Source organism: Eurosta solidaginis, chromosome 5 (assembly GCF_040869045.1).
Source record: "Eurosta solidaginis isolate ZX-2024a chromosome 5, ASM4086904v1, whole genome shotgun sequence".
Taxonomy (NCBI): Eukaryota; Metazoa; Arthropoda; class Insecta; order Diptera; family Tephritidae; genus Eurosta; species Eurosta solidaginis.
Window position 1 is genome coordinate 221,998,687 of NC_090323.1, and position 16,302 is coordinate 222,014,988.

Genomic DNA, 16,302 nt, shown 5'->3' on the forward strand with positions numbered 1-16,302 from the left:
TTTTGTTATTTACTTTTAATTTTTTTTTTTTATTTATATGCTGCGACTTTTGGTTTGTTTTTTTTTTTTGGCTTTTAGCCTAAATTGAAAGTAACACATTGCACGATTTTTGTATGACATTTGCAACACTTGCAATATTTGTAAATAGAGACCTTGCAATACAATCTCTGCGAAGCGATACAAATATCATTGTGATTGTGAGACTTCTCTACACTTGGCAGTCATGGCTCGCCCCGATAACCGCCAATTGCTTTTTAATAGAGCTCAAGCGCTTTGGATACGACAGCGCCAAAGTGAATGGGAATATTTTTTTACAAAGCACTGACAGAAGGGAGAAGAGTGAATATTAATCGATTTGAAGGCAATCACAAGCAGCGGGAATTGGATTACATACCTGAGTAGTTTAAATATGAAGAAAAAAAGAAATGGTGTAGCCATATGTCAGACCTGCAGCTGTATACATAGGCACACCCTGTGGTCCATAGATTAGTTTTCATTTTTGTCTGTGACTAGCAAAGGGTCTACTTGAACTTTGACGGCCCTACTGTGGATCGGCAAAAACCAAACGGCATGCACTTTGCATACAAATTCCAAAAAACGTGGGAAACCGAAATCGTTTTTCATCAAAAAATATTTTCCTCAAAACTTAAAGAGTATGTGAACTGTGACACGCCCATTTTCCAAAATTTAGTTTTTGTCTTACCACTTCATCTCTCACTTTAGGAATTATCGCATTTTACCCAGTTTTCGAAATTAAGATATAGATTCTTCATTTTAAGTAGGCGTGGTCCGAAACTGATGTTGTTTATTTTCACAAAGTTTATATTACAAAATTTTTTTATAATAATTTTTTTCAATGTTTCTATAGTTTAAAAATTATTTTTTAACATGGAAAAAAGAAAAATTCTTTCAGACACCTACCATAGCTGCGCAGTTAGATCCATTTCGAAGATTGCTAAGTCTTCATCTACAGTACGCTTAAGACCCGAAACAGATATATAACTATGACAGGTGTCTCAAAATATATAACTATTAAAACTAAGTAAGGAAAGCTAAGTTCGGGTGTAACCGAACATAACGTACTCAGCCGCCAAATTACAGCTTGCAGAACTTTTAAATTACCTTCTTTTAAAAGTAGGCGGTGCCACGCCCTTTGTCCAACATTTTACTAATATTCTATTTTGCGTCATCAGGTCAACGAACCTACCAAATTTCATCGCTTCATCCGTCTTTGGTAATGATTTATCGCACCTTTTCGGTTTTTCGAAATTTTAGATATCGAAAAAGTGGTATAACCACGCCCACTTTTTCGATATCAATCCGATTTCATTTTAAATAGCGATCTGAGATGAATACCCAAGAAATTGCGTAGCACATTTCATTAAGATACCTCAAAATTTACTCAAGTTATCGTGTTTAAGAGCAGACGGACGGACGGACATGGCTAAATGAATTTTTTTTTTCGCCCAGATCATTTTTATATATAGAAGTCTATATCTATCTCGATTAGTTTATTCCGTTAAGGGGTACCGTTATGCGAACAAAATTAATATACTCTGTGAGCTCTTCTGATTTGAGCATAAAAATTATTTTTATAGGCCTTGAGATCGAACTCAAACAAGGTTATCGCAATTTTTTCTCAAGCCTTCGCGTTAATGGGCCGACGAATGGAAATATTGGCATGGCTCAATCAAAATCTTTCTAGATCCTGATTATATTGATAAAGAAAGAGTATATATCTTTAATGTACAACCGTTATCCAATCAATATTTTAACTACTATCATAACTTATTTTTCACTCTTTCCGCCGTCAGACATTTTGTCGATCTAGAATTTTAACTTTAAATCTGTTGATGGGTCAATCAATAGGAGAGATAACCGTTTACTTTCGACTTTACCAACAGTTAGTTGGTTGATATTTAGGGATATAATCCGTCTTATGGAAGGTTAATTTCATTATTCACATTTGTTTCCAGAAAAGAGTAAGAATTTCATTTCCTTGCATCGCAACATATTTTCTTTGTTTTCGCCAAAGCCTAGCCCTATTTAGATGACCAAGTTTCCCACTCAAACAAACAAAATTTGTTATACTTCGGCACAAATACACAGAGGAAGAGGGCGATCCGCACTCCGCTGGAAGTATCAGTTGTAAAACGATTTAAGTTCACTTGGTGCTACAAATTGGCGTCAATTAGCAAAACGACAAAGCGACTGGCGCACATTTTGTACGGCCATAAGCGTTTTAATGATTAAGCGGCAGTTAATTATTTATTTATTTATTTAAACAAATAACTTGCCTTGAGATCGATAAAGCAACGAAGTCAAGGCCTACCCTCAAATTTTGTGTATATGTAATTCATAAGTTTTTAACGAATTTAGAAATTGTAAGTTCTTCCTCAATTTATCAGATACAACATTTAACCAGATGCTTTCGTATAGGGTACGTATTGTTCTCTGAGAAAATCGTAGGGATTGATGGCAGATATAATATATATCCCATACCACCGATTATTCAGATCAAAAGCTTTTCGCCATTTCTGCTCCATTTTAACAGCTGGAACCTTTAAATTTCTACGTGTGCTTATGTATGCAGAATATTTTGTTATCAAAAAAAAAAATTTGTAGAGATCAGATGGATCCCATAAAACCGATTGGTTAGATAAAAGTTTCATACAATAGATTGTTCCGATGAGAGGCGCTTCGTTCCGCTCTATTTAAACTGCTAGAAGCTTTATTATAAGTACTTATGTATACGGCATTTTTTACTATATGTAAAAATCGTAGAGATCGGTACCATTGTTCAGGTAAGAATCTTTTCACAATTTCTGTCTAATTTTAAAAGCTAAAAGCTTCAAATATCACTAAATGATTACATATATGGCAAGTACTGTTGAATTAAAAAATCATATAAATCGGCCATAAATATAATACATCTCCAAAACAACCCATTGTTCAGATAAGAGATTCATGGTCATAGCTATCTCATGCAGACAAAAAAGAACATGAAACTTTGTATGAGGATTATCGATGTATTATTTGTTTGATATATCGGAAATATCGCTAATGAACATTAGTTCTCTATAGAGATAGCACACATCTTATACAGCCGATTACTCGGATATTACGAATATGATAATGTGACGAATATTCACATCACTAAATAAATACACACATACGTACAAGCAGCAGAGAGATAACTCACATACAGATGTAGTCATCGGTCGAAGTAGCACTCACATATACACGCGCATATAGCTATGCGAGAGGTTATAAACGTGTATCTGTAATTTATAGCTGGTAGCGTATAGCTGGTAACCTAGTAGAAAATTCTAGCAGAAGAAACGTCTAGACATTTGGACAAGGCAATAGAGAGTATAAAAGCAGAGCAAACTGAGTAGTCAATAATCAGTTTGATTTAAGCACGCTATCAGTTGCGAAGTGAAGTTTAATTGCGAAGTACTTTCAAAGTAGTCTAATAAAGACAATTTTTGCATTATTGAATATTGGAGTTATTTATTCAACAGTTTAGCGATACGAACGTTAGTAGAAGGTGTAAAATAGGTGGACTAGCCCTAAATTCGTTACAATAAGATTATTGTTCAGCCCTATTCATGAAGAGTATAAAGTCTACGGCACTACCTTACTTGTTATTATTTCCTTGGTTTCACACACTGTGTCATTTAAAATTGGGAAAGCCAGTAACGAAAATAACTGTCAATATGTTGGTAAATGAACTCTTTAACTCATATTTATCATATTGCCGTTTTAACTTTTGAATTGTCTCTTCGTAGTCAAAACGGATGGAAAACACATTTAACGTCCAATGACAAATCGTTTTCATTGATATGACATGAGTTGCAGTAAAATTTCAGCTTGTGAAAACCAAACATTAGTCTTATACTCAAATAAAACAAGTAAAGGTGTCTAAGTTCGGGTGTAGCCGAAAATTATATACTCAGCGTAAGCTTCAATTGTACATTTTATTTCAGATAAATTACTTTTCTACATAACACGTGGCACCACCCGTTTAAAAAAATATCTCTCCATTTCCTCTTACAATAAAACTTGGTAAGTGAAATACCATTGATTCAAAACAATTTTTTGCTAAGTGGTAGCTTAGCTGGCGGCCACCGTGGTGTGATGGTAGCGTGCTCCGCCTACCACACCGGATGCCCTAGGTTCAAACCCCGGGCAAAGCAACATCAAAAATTTTAGAAATAAGGTTTTTCAATTAGAAGAAAATTTTTCTAAGCGGGGTCGCCCCTCGGCAGTGTTTGGCAAGCGCTCCGGGTGTATTTCTGCCATGAAAAGCTCTCAGTGAAAACGTATCTGCCTTGCAGATGCCGTTCGGAGTCGGCATAAAATCATGTAGGTCTCGTCCGGCCAATTTGTAGGGAAAATCAAGAGGAGCACGACGCAAATTGGAAGAGAATCTCGGCCTTAGATCTCTTCGGAGGTTATCGCGCCTTACATTTTTTTTTTTTTTATGTAACTTATTATTCTAGTCTACGACCCTTTTAGATTTGTTTTATATCTAAGTTGCCGTGTTCTTAAACCGATCCCGTCATTTTTACTTGAAATATTTTCTGCTATAAGAAAATATGTGTACAGAATTTCATTGCGATATGTTAATTTTTCTTCGAGTTATGTCTCCCGAAACATAGAAAATTGCTTAGTCATAAAAGGGGCAGTGCCACACCCATTTTCAAAAATTTTAATGTTTTCCAATTTAATGTTATAATTCAATTTAGAAAGTAAAATTATATTTACGCAAAGCTCTTTTTCGCTAAGATATAGCTTATTATTTTCGTCCACGATCCTTTTCGAAATCTTTTATATAAAAGTGGGCGTGGTCCTTAACCGATTTCGTTAATTTTTCTTCAAATCATTCCTTATAGTAAAGGCAAACCTCTCTGCCGAATTTTGTTACGATAGGTTTAACGATTTTTGGTTTATGATTAATAATATTTGAAAAATTGATTTTATCATAAGTAGGCGGTGCCACGCCCGTTTTGAAAAAATTTTCCAAATTTTTATCAAGAGTCACAATATCAGTCCACATGTCAGATTTCAACATTCTAGGTGTATTATTTACTAATTATCAGGTTTTTTGTGATTTCCAAAATTTTTTATATAAGTTAATGATCATTGTTGGCTTCTTGGCTATATTAAAGAAATAGGCACCTACTGTTCTTACTCATTAAATTGTAAATCAGTATGCAATGAATTTTTCTATTGTATGTTTTGAAAGACTTGAATTGAATTGAAGATCGTTAAGAATCATGCTTTCCAAGTACATCCAATTTTATTAGTTTGTAAAAAGCAGCAAACTGTAAGTAATCAAAATTGATTGACTTTTTTTAAGTTTAATATAAAACTGCAAAAGATTGCAAGTGAATTTGTTGCATAAATTTTTGGAAGTATTTGTCTGTGATCCATTTTAATAATCTTTTGTCGGATTATATTTATAACAAATTTTATTAATCTTGTCTCAAATGGTTTGTTTAAAAGTTGAGTGTCTCGAGAGAACAGGTTTTGGAAATTATCCAATCAAGTTATGAGAGAAATAGGCAGGAGTTCGCTGCACACTTAGAAGCAAGCGATCAAGCTAGAAGAGAATTAGAAATTCAAGTAAATAGTTTAACGTCTGCTTTAGGTCGTTTAGAACTTTCAAATTTTGAATCTTATTTACCCGTTGCGATAGACCCTTTAATAGACTCTGGAAATTGTAGTATGGATTTAAATTGGATGTAAAAAATGCATTGCTTGAAATGTTATTGGTATTTGACGGTACAAAGACAATTGTTTCGGACAATGAAAAGTCATTTCAGTCGATTGTAATTAAAAATTTATTGAGAGATAATTTTTCAGTAGATCAATTTTTTATTCCTACTTTGCATAGTGAATCTAACGGTCAAGTTGAGAGATTTCATTCAACACTAATGGAAATATCGCGATGTGTCAAGGAACAACAAAAATTTACTGATACCATTGATATCATATTGCTTGCGGCTAATAAATAAAACAATAGTATTCATTCTACAGTAAATGCTAAACCAATTCAAATATTTCATAACGGCTTAGATGAAGAACTGAGTAAGGTTCGAGAACGGTTGTTAAAGGCTAAGGAAATAAACTTAGGAAGGGTCAATTGCAATAGGAAGATGAAACGCTATGCACCTGGAGATATTGTTTTTGTTAAAAGAAACAAGCGACTTGGGAATACGTTTGATAAAATTTTTATTGAGAAGGTTGTTGAAAGGGATCTTGGTACAACAGTGTTAATTGATGGAAAAAAAATCATAAAAGCAATCTTCGGTAAATTTTAGTTGGAAAATGTTATTAAACTTTTAAATAATCAATTTTGGTTATTGTTTTATTTGCTAACAATGTTGTTTGAGTTAATGATGTTTGAAATTATATGTTTGAATTACTGTTCCTTCATCCATAATTGGCTTAACCGGTTAAGAGGCTTATTTTTTCTTGATGTAAATAACAGAGATATAGCCAAGATATCCGATATTATTTTTTTTAAATGATTTTGAAAGAAGCTTGAAATTTATAGTATCTAAACGAGGACGCTATAGATTTGAAGGGAGAGTAGTTAATGATCATTGTTGGCTTCTTGGCTATATTAAAGAAATAGGCACCTACTGTAACTGTTCTTACTCATTAAATTGCAAATCAGTATGCAATGAATTTTTCTATTGTATGTTTTGAAAGACTTGAATTGAATTGGAAGTGGAAAATTTAAGCTCGATCGTGTAAGATCGTTTAATAAAAATAAGTTTTTAATTTAAAAAATATTTTTTTTTTTTATTTTATATAAAAAGTGGGCGTGATTATCATCCGCTTTCGCTCATTTTCAATACCTATATAATCTATTCTGGGTCCAGCTAAGCTAGTGTACCAAATTTGGTGAAGATATCTCAATATTTACTCAAGTTATCGTGCAAACGGACGGACGGACGAACGGACGGACATGGCTCAATCAAAATTTATTTCGATACTGATGATTTTGACATATGGAAGTCTATATCTATCTCGATTCCTTTATACCTGTACAACCAACCGTTATCCAATCAAAGCTAATATACTCTGTGTGCAATGCACGCGAGATGTGAAACAATTCACATTGATTTTTTATTTAGAATACGAGGAATGGGAGAAGTGAAAAATCTCGCAAGGAATTTTTGTGTAGAAATGGGCTGATTATGTCCCACTGCTGGTTCGAATTCTCCGTTAAGATCGATGCTTAATTATTTCTCCTTGATTTAAACGCTTTATTGGCTGTTTCTGTTATCTTTTTAAAAACTGATTTTGCGCTTACGTTGCTTCTCGGCGGCCGCCGTGGTGTGGTGCGGGCGTGCTTCATCTACCACACCGAAGATCCTGGGTTCACGCCTTGGGCAAAGCAACATAAAAATTTAGAAACAGGAAGAAAGATTTTCTTTGCGGTGTTGGCCCTTAGCAGTTATTTGGCAAACACTCCGAGTGAATTTCTGCCTTGAAAATCTTAACATTGATGTAAACTCATCTGCTTTGCAGATGGCGTTCGAAGTCGGCGTTAAAAGTTTCTTGGAAAAAATCAAAAGGGAGAACGATGAAAATTGAAAGAGAAGCTCGACGTAAAATCTCATCGGAGTTTATCGCGCCTTTCATTGTATCTTTCATGACCATGAAATGGTATATTAACTTTGGTCCGATGTTTGTAACGTTGAGAAATATAGAAGATAGACTCACCATTAAGTATACCGAATTGATCAGGGCGACGAACTGAATTGATATAGCCATGTCCGTCTGTTTGACCGCAAACTAGTCCCTCAATTTTTGATATATCTCAAAGAAATTTGGCACAAGGATGAATTTTTGTATTATATTAGATATTTGTCGGATCCGATAGGATCGGACCACTATAACATATATCTCCCATACAACCGATCGTCCAGATAAGACGATTTTGGTCATTCCTGCCGCAATTCAGAAAGTATAGACGTGAGACTCAGTGATATATATTCTAATATATCATAGAAGATATCCTGAAAAAATCACGTTGATAGGAGCTATATATAGTTATATCCCATACAACCAATCGTTCAGATAGAAAGATTTTTGGCCATTTCTCCCTTAGTTTCCAATATAAAAACGTGAAACTTGGTGATGTATATTCTAATATATCATAGAAGATTTCCTGTAAAAATCATTGCGATCGGAGCTATATATAATATATATGCCATACAACCGATCGTTCAGATAAGGGGGTTTTTGCCATTTTTATACTCAGTTGAGCAGAGCTCACAGAGTATATTAACTTTGATTGGATAACGGTTGTTTATACAGGTATAAAGGAATCGAGATAGATATAGACTTCCATATATCAAAATCATCAGGATCGAAAAAAATTTGATTGAGCCATGTCCGTCCGTCCGTCCGTTAACACGGTAACTTGAGTAAATTTTGAGATATCTTGATGAAATTTGGTACGTAGGTTTCGGAGCACTCATCTTAGATGGCTATTTAAAATGAACGATATCGGACTATAACCACGCCCACTTTTTCGATATCGAATATTTCGAAAAACCGAAAAAGTGCGATAATTCATTACAAAAGACGAATAAAGCGATGAAACTTGGTAGGTGAGTTGAACTAATGACGCAGAATAGAAAATTAGTAAAACTTGGACAACGGGCGTGGCACCGCCCACTTTTAAAAGAAGGTAATTTAAAAGTTTTGCAAGCTGTAATTCGGCAGTCGTTGAAGATATCATGATGAAATTTGGCAGGAGCGTTACTCCTATTACTATATGTATGCTTAATAAAAATTAGCAAAATCGGAGAACAACCACGCCCACTTAAAAAAAAAAATTTTTTTAAAGTAAAATTTTAACATAAAATTTAAAATCTTTACAGTATATAAGTAAATTATGTCAACATTCAACTCCAGTAATATTATGGTGCAGCAAAATACAAAAATAAAAGAAAATTTCAAAATGGGTGGCTCCTTCTTCATTTAATTTGTCTAGGATACTTTTAATGCCATAAGTCGAACAAAAATTTACCAATCCTTGTGAAATTTAGTATGGGCTTAGACTCTAGGACGATAATTTATTTCTGAGAAAAAGGGCGAAATCGGTTAAAGCCACGCCCAGTTTTTATACACAGTCCACCGTCTTCCGCTCGGCCTTTAACACGATAACTTGAGCAAAAACCGATATATCTTTACTAAACTTAGTTCGCGTTCTTATCTGAACTCACTTTGTATTGGTATAAAAAATGGCCGAAATCCGACTATGACCACGCCCACTTTTTCGATATCGAAAATTACGACAAATGAAAAAAATGCCATAATTCTATACCAAATACAAAAAAAGCATGAAATATGGTAACTGGATTGGTTTATTGACGCAAAATATAACTTTAGAAAAAAACTTGGTAAAATGGGTGTGACGCCTACCATATTAAGTAGAGGAAAATGAAAAAGTTCTGCAGGGCGAAATAAAAAACCCTTGAAATATTGGCGTGAATACTGTTCGTGGTATTACATATATAAATAAATTAGCGGTACCCGACAGATGATGTTCTGGGTCACCCTGGTCCACATTTGGCCGATATCTGGAAAACGCCTTCACATATACAACTACCACCAATCCCTTTTAAAACCCTCATTAATACCTTTAATTTGATACCCATATTTTACAAACACATTCTCGAAAGGCGTCCACCTATAGAACAAAGGCCCACGCCCTTTTAAAATACTTATTAACACCTTTCGTTTGATACCCATACCATACAAACGCATTCTAGAGTCACCCCTGGTCCACCTTTATGGCGATATCTCGAAAAGGCGTCCACCTATAGAACTGAGGCCCACTCCCTATTAAAACACTCATTAACACCTTTCATTTGATACCCATATCGTACAAACAAATTCTAGGGTCACCCCTGGTCCACATTTATGGCGATATCTCGAAACGGCGTCCACCTATGCAACTAAGGATTACTCCCTTTTAAAATACTCATTAACCCCTTTTCATTTGATACCCATATCGTACAAAAAATTCTAGAGTCAACCCTGATCCACCTTTATGGCGATATCTCGAATAGGCGTCCACCTATAGAACTAAGCCCACGCCTTCTAAATTCTCATTAACATCTTTCATTTGATACCCATACCGTACAAACGCATTCTAGAGTCACCCCTGGTCCACCTTTATGGCGATATCTCGAAAAGGCGTCCACCTATAGAACTGAGGCCCACTCCCTATTAAAACACTCATTAACACCTTTCATTTGATACCCATATCGTACAAACAAATTCTAGGGTCACCCCTAGTCCACATTTATGGCGATATCTCGAAACGGCGTCCACCTATGCAACTAAGGATTACTCCCTTTTAAAATACTCATTAACCCCTTTCATTTGATACCCATATCGTACAAACAAATTCTAGAGTCAGCCCTGGTCCACCTTTATCGCGATATCCCTAAATGGCGTCCACCTATAGAACTATCGCCCACTCCCTCATAAAATATTCTTTAATACCTTTCATTTGATACACATGTCATACAAACACATTCCAGCGTTACCCTCGGTTCATTTTCCTACATTGTGATTTTCACTTATGTTGGTCACCATAGCTCTCAACTGAGTATGTAATGTTCGGTTACGCCCGAACTTATCCTTCCTTACTTGTTTATTTTATATTTATCTTAAAAATCATTTAGGTATGTACCTCTGTTCACTATATATTTCTTATCTTATACATCCGATTATTTGGAGATTATGAATGGGATAATATTATTGTTCAGCCCCATTCATGAAAGGTATGAAGTCTTCGGCACAGCCGAATACAGTCCCGTCCTTACTTGTTTTTTTTTTTGTATTTTGCTTGTTGGGGAGTTGAAGTTCACTCACTCACTCTTATAATATCTACTTTCGAAAAAATCGTTAACACATTTCAAACTATCGAACATATGAAAGGATGTCACTATCAATATTTTTGCATCAAAATTCTATTGCACACACTTACAATTGCTAACTAACGGTTTTTGCTGTCCACTAACACCAACGCCACCACTTCGACTGTTGTTGTTGTTGCTATTGTTGAAATAGTTATTGTTGCTTTCCGCACTATCCTGAATATCCATTTGACTGCGTTGAGCTAAACCAGCGCCAGCTGATGCCGGACGTACAATATTTGGGCCACGATAACCAAAACGCGAAGCAACGCCGGGTAGATTGGAATTGGATTGACTTATACCAGTAGACGCTGTATTTTGATTGAATCGCTGTGTTGTTGTGGCAGCAGCGCCTACTTTTTCAAAATGTACTTTAGCCAAAATCTCTAAAAGCATTGCGTGTTCAGTTATGTTGGGCATTGTTAAATGAGAAAGGCAAGAAGACAATTGAAGAGCACATTTTGACATGCATTACATACAAAGTTTGATAGAGCATAAATAAAAAAAAAAATCACATTTAATAAATTGGTAAATTTAAACTAGCGCATTTTATGCTGAACAATGGCGCTAGCTAGTGTGCGCTTTTGGGAGTGGCATGCAAAATTTCAAGAATTTTGTAGCTGTGTGCGTGTAAGTGTCGGTAACACTGTACCACCTGTTGTGTTCGAATATAGATACTAGGTAGGTTGATTTAATAACTGATTCTTGTGAACTAAGATGAACTAAAAAAAAAAATTGTAGCAGGTTTCCCATAAATCATACAGTAGATGCATTACCAAACAAAGTCATTGCACTCACCTGCATTTCCATTATCATCTTGTAGGTTTTCATGTTGTTCAATCATTTCTCCATTGTCAGCGCTATTTATCACAGTTCCCGGTTTTTCAATATCCTCATTTGAAGTATTTTCATTGCGCGTTGTTGTCGTTGTTGTAATGTTATTACATTTGTCTTGTTTTCTTTTCGATTCACCACCACCAACGCCGGCCTCAAGCAATTTCTTGAATTTCTTTGGCGTAGTATTAAGCTTCTTGCGAAAACCGAAGGACATTGCTGTGCCTTTCGTCTCGATAACGCCCGCTCCAGTTCCGATTGTGCAAGTTGTGCTGCCACCATGTTTTTTCAAATGTTTCTTACTTTCAGCCTGTCCCTGCAATTCAACAATTTATTGTTGCTTTAGTTGTTGTGAAAACGAGTGTGTATATGTTACTCTTTTTTTTTAACGTAAACTCTATTTGCAATGATTTATACTATAGAATGGCATATTTTTATTACTATTTCGATTGTTGGTTGGAGTAATTAATTACATACTTTTATTAAGTGATTGGACCGTTCTTGCTAACAAGGGAAAGTAAGCTTTGCATTAAGTGGAAGCGAAAAGAAGGTACGGAAACCCGCCTTTAGGTGTAAGGTCTCTCGAAAAAAACAGTTTTTTTACTCAGCTCACAGAGTATATTAATTTTGTTTGCATGACGGTACCCCGCAACGGCATAAACTAATCGAGATAGATATAGACTTCTATATATCAAAGTGAGCGAAAACAGAAATTCATTTAGCCATGTCCGTCCGTCCTTCTGTAACTTGAGTAAATTTTGAGGTATCTTAATGAATTTTGGTAAATAAGTTCCTGGGCACTCATCTCAGATCGCTGTTTAAAATGTACGAAATCGGATTATAACCATGACCACTTTTTCGATATCGAAAATTTCGAAAAACCGAAAAAATGCGATAATTCATTACCAAAGACGGAGAGAGCGACGAATCTTGGTAGTTGTGTTGACCTTATGACTCAGAATAGAAACTTAGTAAAACTTTGGACAACGGGCGTGGCACAGCCCACTTTTAAAAGAAGGTAATTTAAAAGTTTTGCAAGCTGTAATTTGGCAGCTGAGTATGAAATGTTCGGTTACACCCGAACTTAGCCTTCCTTACTTGTTTTTATCAGTAAACATCTTTTTCTCACGATATTTGGGAACCCTGAATGTAAGCGTAAGCGTAGTCTTTATGTTTGGCATGCTATCGAGTGAAAATGAAATGATAGTGTGGGCGTAGTGTGACTGGGATGATGTATGGGGGAATATTGAATGTAAGCGTAGGTGTTGGTAAGGTGCATGCAGCAGCTTCTTAGCAAAATATGGGCGAAAGAGTGCATGCCCGACGGTTGGAAAATAAGTGTCCTTTGCCCAGTCCACAAGAAGGGGGATACTGCAAATGCACCAACTATCGTGGAATCAGCCTTCTTAGTATCGCATATAAGGTCATTTCAAGTGTATTGTGCGAAAGATTGAAGCCCACCGTAAACCGGCTGATTGGACCTTATCAGTGCGGCTTCAGACCTGGTAAATCTACCATCGACCAGATTTTCACAATGCGCCAAATCTTGGAAAAAACCCCTGAAAGAGAATCGATACACATCACCTCTTCGTCGACTTTAAAGCCGCCTTCGACAGCACGAAAAGGAGCTGCCTATATGCCGCTATGTCTGAATTTGGTTTCCCGGCAAAATTTATACGGCTGTGCAAAATGACGTTGAGCAACACCATCAGCTCAGTCAGAATTGGGAAGGACCTCTCCGAGCCGTTCGAAACTAAACGAGGTTTCAGACAGGATGACCCCCTATAGTGCGATTTCTTTAATTTGATGCTGGAGAAAATTATACTAGCTGCAGAACTTAACCGCACTGGAACAATATAATACAAAAGCGCGCAATTACTGGCATATGCTGATGACATTGACATCATCGGCCTAAACACACGCGCTCTTAGTTCTGTTTACTCCAAACTGGAAAAATAAGCGATAAAGATGGGCTTGATGGTGAATGAGGACAAAACGACGTACCTGTTGTCATCGAGCAAAGAGTCAGCGCATACGCGCCTTGGCAACGACGCGCATGAAAGATAATGCTCCGGCCAAGAAAGTGTTTCTATCGGACGCCTATGGAAGCAGGGGTAGAGAGCGGCCCCCACTCCGTTGGAAGAACCAGGTGGAAAACGATTTAAACTCCCTTGGTGTAACCAATTGGCGCCGGTTGGCGGAGCGGAGGAGCGACTGGCGTGCCTTTTTGGACGGCCATAACCGTTTAAACGGTCAAGCGCCAATTAAGCAAGTAAGTAAGCTGAGAAAAGTGCAAGCCAAGACGTGGAAGGGAAAGGTAAGGAAAGCGAAGAAAAGAAAGGAGAGCAAAGGTATGCACAAGTTATAGATTTGTAATCAAAGCGTTATAAGTTTGCTATCGATACCAAAGTTTATCACAAGTTATCGATTTTAGTCAACGAGCTTTATATTTTTATCCAAAATTTTTTTTTGTTTGTTATTGCACAAATATCGATTTTTTATCGTAAAGTAATCGACTTTCAATTGGCAAGGTATCGATTTATCGAAGTTTTATCGAAAATTTTTCAATTATTTATCGATGTGTGTGTTCGATACGTTATAAAAAAGTTATCGATTTATTAACGAATAGCTACCAAATAAATATCGCAGTGCTATCAATTTTTTATGGGCGTGGTATCGATTAATCGTCAATAAAAATAAAATGAAAGACGCGATAGGAGATTTAAGGCGGAGCTTCTCTTCCAATTTGCGTCGCGCTTTTTCTAATTTTGCTTACAAATTGGCGGGACGGGACCTACTCGTTTTATGCCGACTCCGAAAGGAATCTGCAAGGCAGATGACCTTTCATTGAGAAGCTTTTCACGGCAGAAATACACTCGGAGTGCTTGCCAAACACTGCCGAGGGGCGAACAATCTTAGGCAAATTTTCTTCCAATTGAAAAAAACTTGATTCTAAAATTTTGATGTCTGATCCGCTTTTTATCCACGCAGAATACACTGGACCTATTGTACGACGAAATGAAATTTCACTACAGGCCCTGCAAAAAATTCGAAAGGTCTAGGATGAATCCGAGATGACTCGAAGCAATATGCGACCAATGCCGGTTTTGATCCTTTTGTATGAGTTGTTTGAGCATGTCCTATGAAAAGACTAATTGTACCCATTTATACCAGAAAGGGATTGATAGGACTCATCCCATTTGTACCCATATGGTGCCATGTGAAGACTAGGCCCTTTTCGGTTCAATAATGACTCAAATCCAGTCGCATTTTTCATAGCAGAAACACAATCGAAAGGTTTGCCAAGCCACCAAATCTATGTAAGTTGTTTTCCCGCTTTTCAAAAAGGAATAAAAAATATTCTCCGAAAATTTAACCCTAACTGCGGCATAGTCGTTAAATCCTAGTAATTTAGGTACGGTATAGGACTCCACATTTTTCTTAAATAATTCGATTCAATCAACTGTAATATTTTTAATTTTTCTCATAGATTTCCAACTGACTAATCCCAGCTGTACCCGAAAGGGACTAAAGCCAAATTAAGCCCAAATGCAGGGAAAAGAGTTCAATCGGAGACCAATGTCTTTAGGGATTAATCGCACGATTTATTGCTGGGGGTTGCTGCTTTAGAGATAGTGCAGGTAGTGGTGGCATGCGATGATTCATACAAAATCTAAGCACGCAACAATAATAAAATAAGCTTACATACACGCACACAATTTCTATATGCATGCAAAAAACTAATTTTATGTATTTACAGTTAATTGAAATGGTACCTAGTTGAATATCCAATTTAAGTTAAAACAATAAACGATGCCGCGTGCTGGTTATGTTCCACATACACACGACACATGCAGCTGCGCCTAAAAGTCGGCAATACAAAAAATGGCTTATGGAATTTTTATCGTTTTTTCAGGGTTGCCAACAACTTTTTTCCTACCAAAATTCATGTCAAAAGCTACCACATTAACAGCATACCCATCACATGTTTTTCACAAAATACGGCAGCTGAGAGTATTACAGAAATTGATAAATATATATGAACATTAGGGTAGTCCTTGTAAATCAAATAAACAACTTTTTCGGCCGCACCCTTTCTCAAAATTTGGTAGTCATTGAAGATATTTTAAGAGTGTCGCGCAGAGGCCAAAGTTATGACATCTCTATGGAGACCCTTACTTAATTACTTAATTAGCGCTTAAAAGTCCGTGCACACTAAGCGACGCGACACATAGCGACACGTTCCACAAAATATTCGCGGCATTTTCGCCTAATTGGCCAACTTGGTCGTGTCGTGTCGTCCGATTGTGGCTAGGTGTGTATGGTTCCATAAAAATACATCCAAAGAATATTTTGTCGGTACGTATCGCGTCGCTTAGTGTGCACGGACTTTAACCCATTAATCGGTTTATGACTGTCCAACAAGGCGTGCCAGTAGCTTCTTAGCTCTGTAAACTGGCGCTAATTGGTCACACCAAGGGAGTTTAAATTGATTCCCACCTGGTCGTTC

The 16,302-nt window shown here is 36.4% G+C and overlaps 1 protein-coding gene across 10 annotated transcripts in view; it reads right to left on the reverse strand.

Annotated features, from left to right (window-relative positions):
* LOC137252567 (serine-rich adhesin for platelets) overlaps nucleotides 1-16,302 on the reverse strand; it is a 370,986-nt gene that overhangs the window by 147,329 nt on the left and 207,355 nt on the right. For 9 of the 10 annotated variants that reach the window (XM_067788486.1, XM_067788485.1, XM_067788483.1 and 6 more), the window contains exons 3-4: nucleotides 11,757-12,108; nucleotides 11,030-11,344 (exon numbers count right to left, since the gene is read on the reverse strand). In XM_067788486.1, the coding sequence (XP_067644587.1) occupies nucleotides 11,030-11,344; nucleotides 11,757-12,108 (667 nt within the window). The remainder of the gene's footprint in view (nucleotides 1-11,029; nucleotides 11,345-11,756; nucleotides 12,109-16,302) is intronic. The other variant, XM_067788488.1, reaches the window with a different exon arrangement.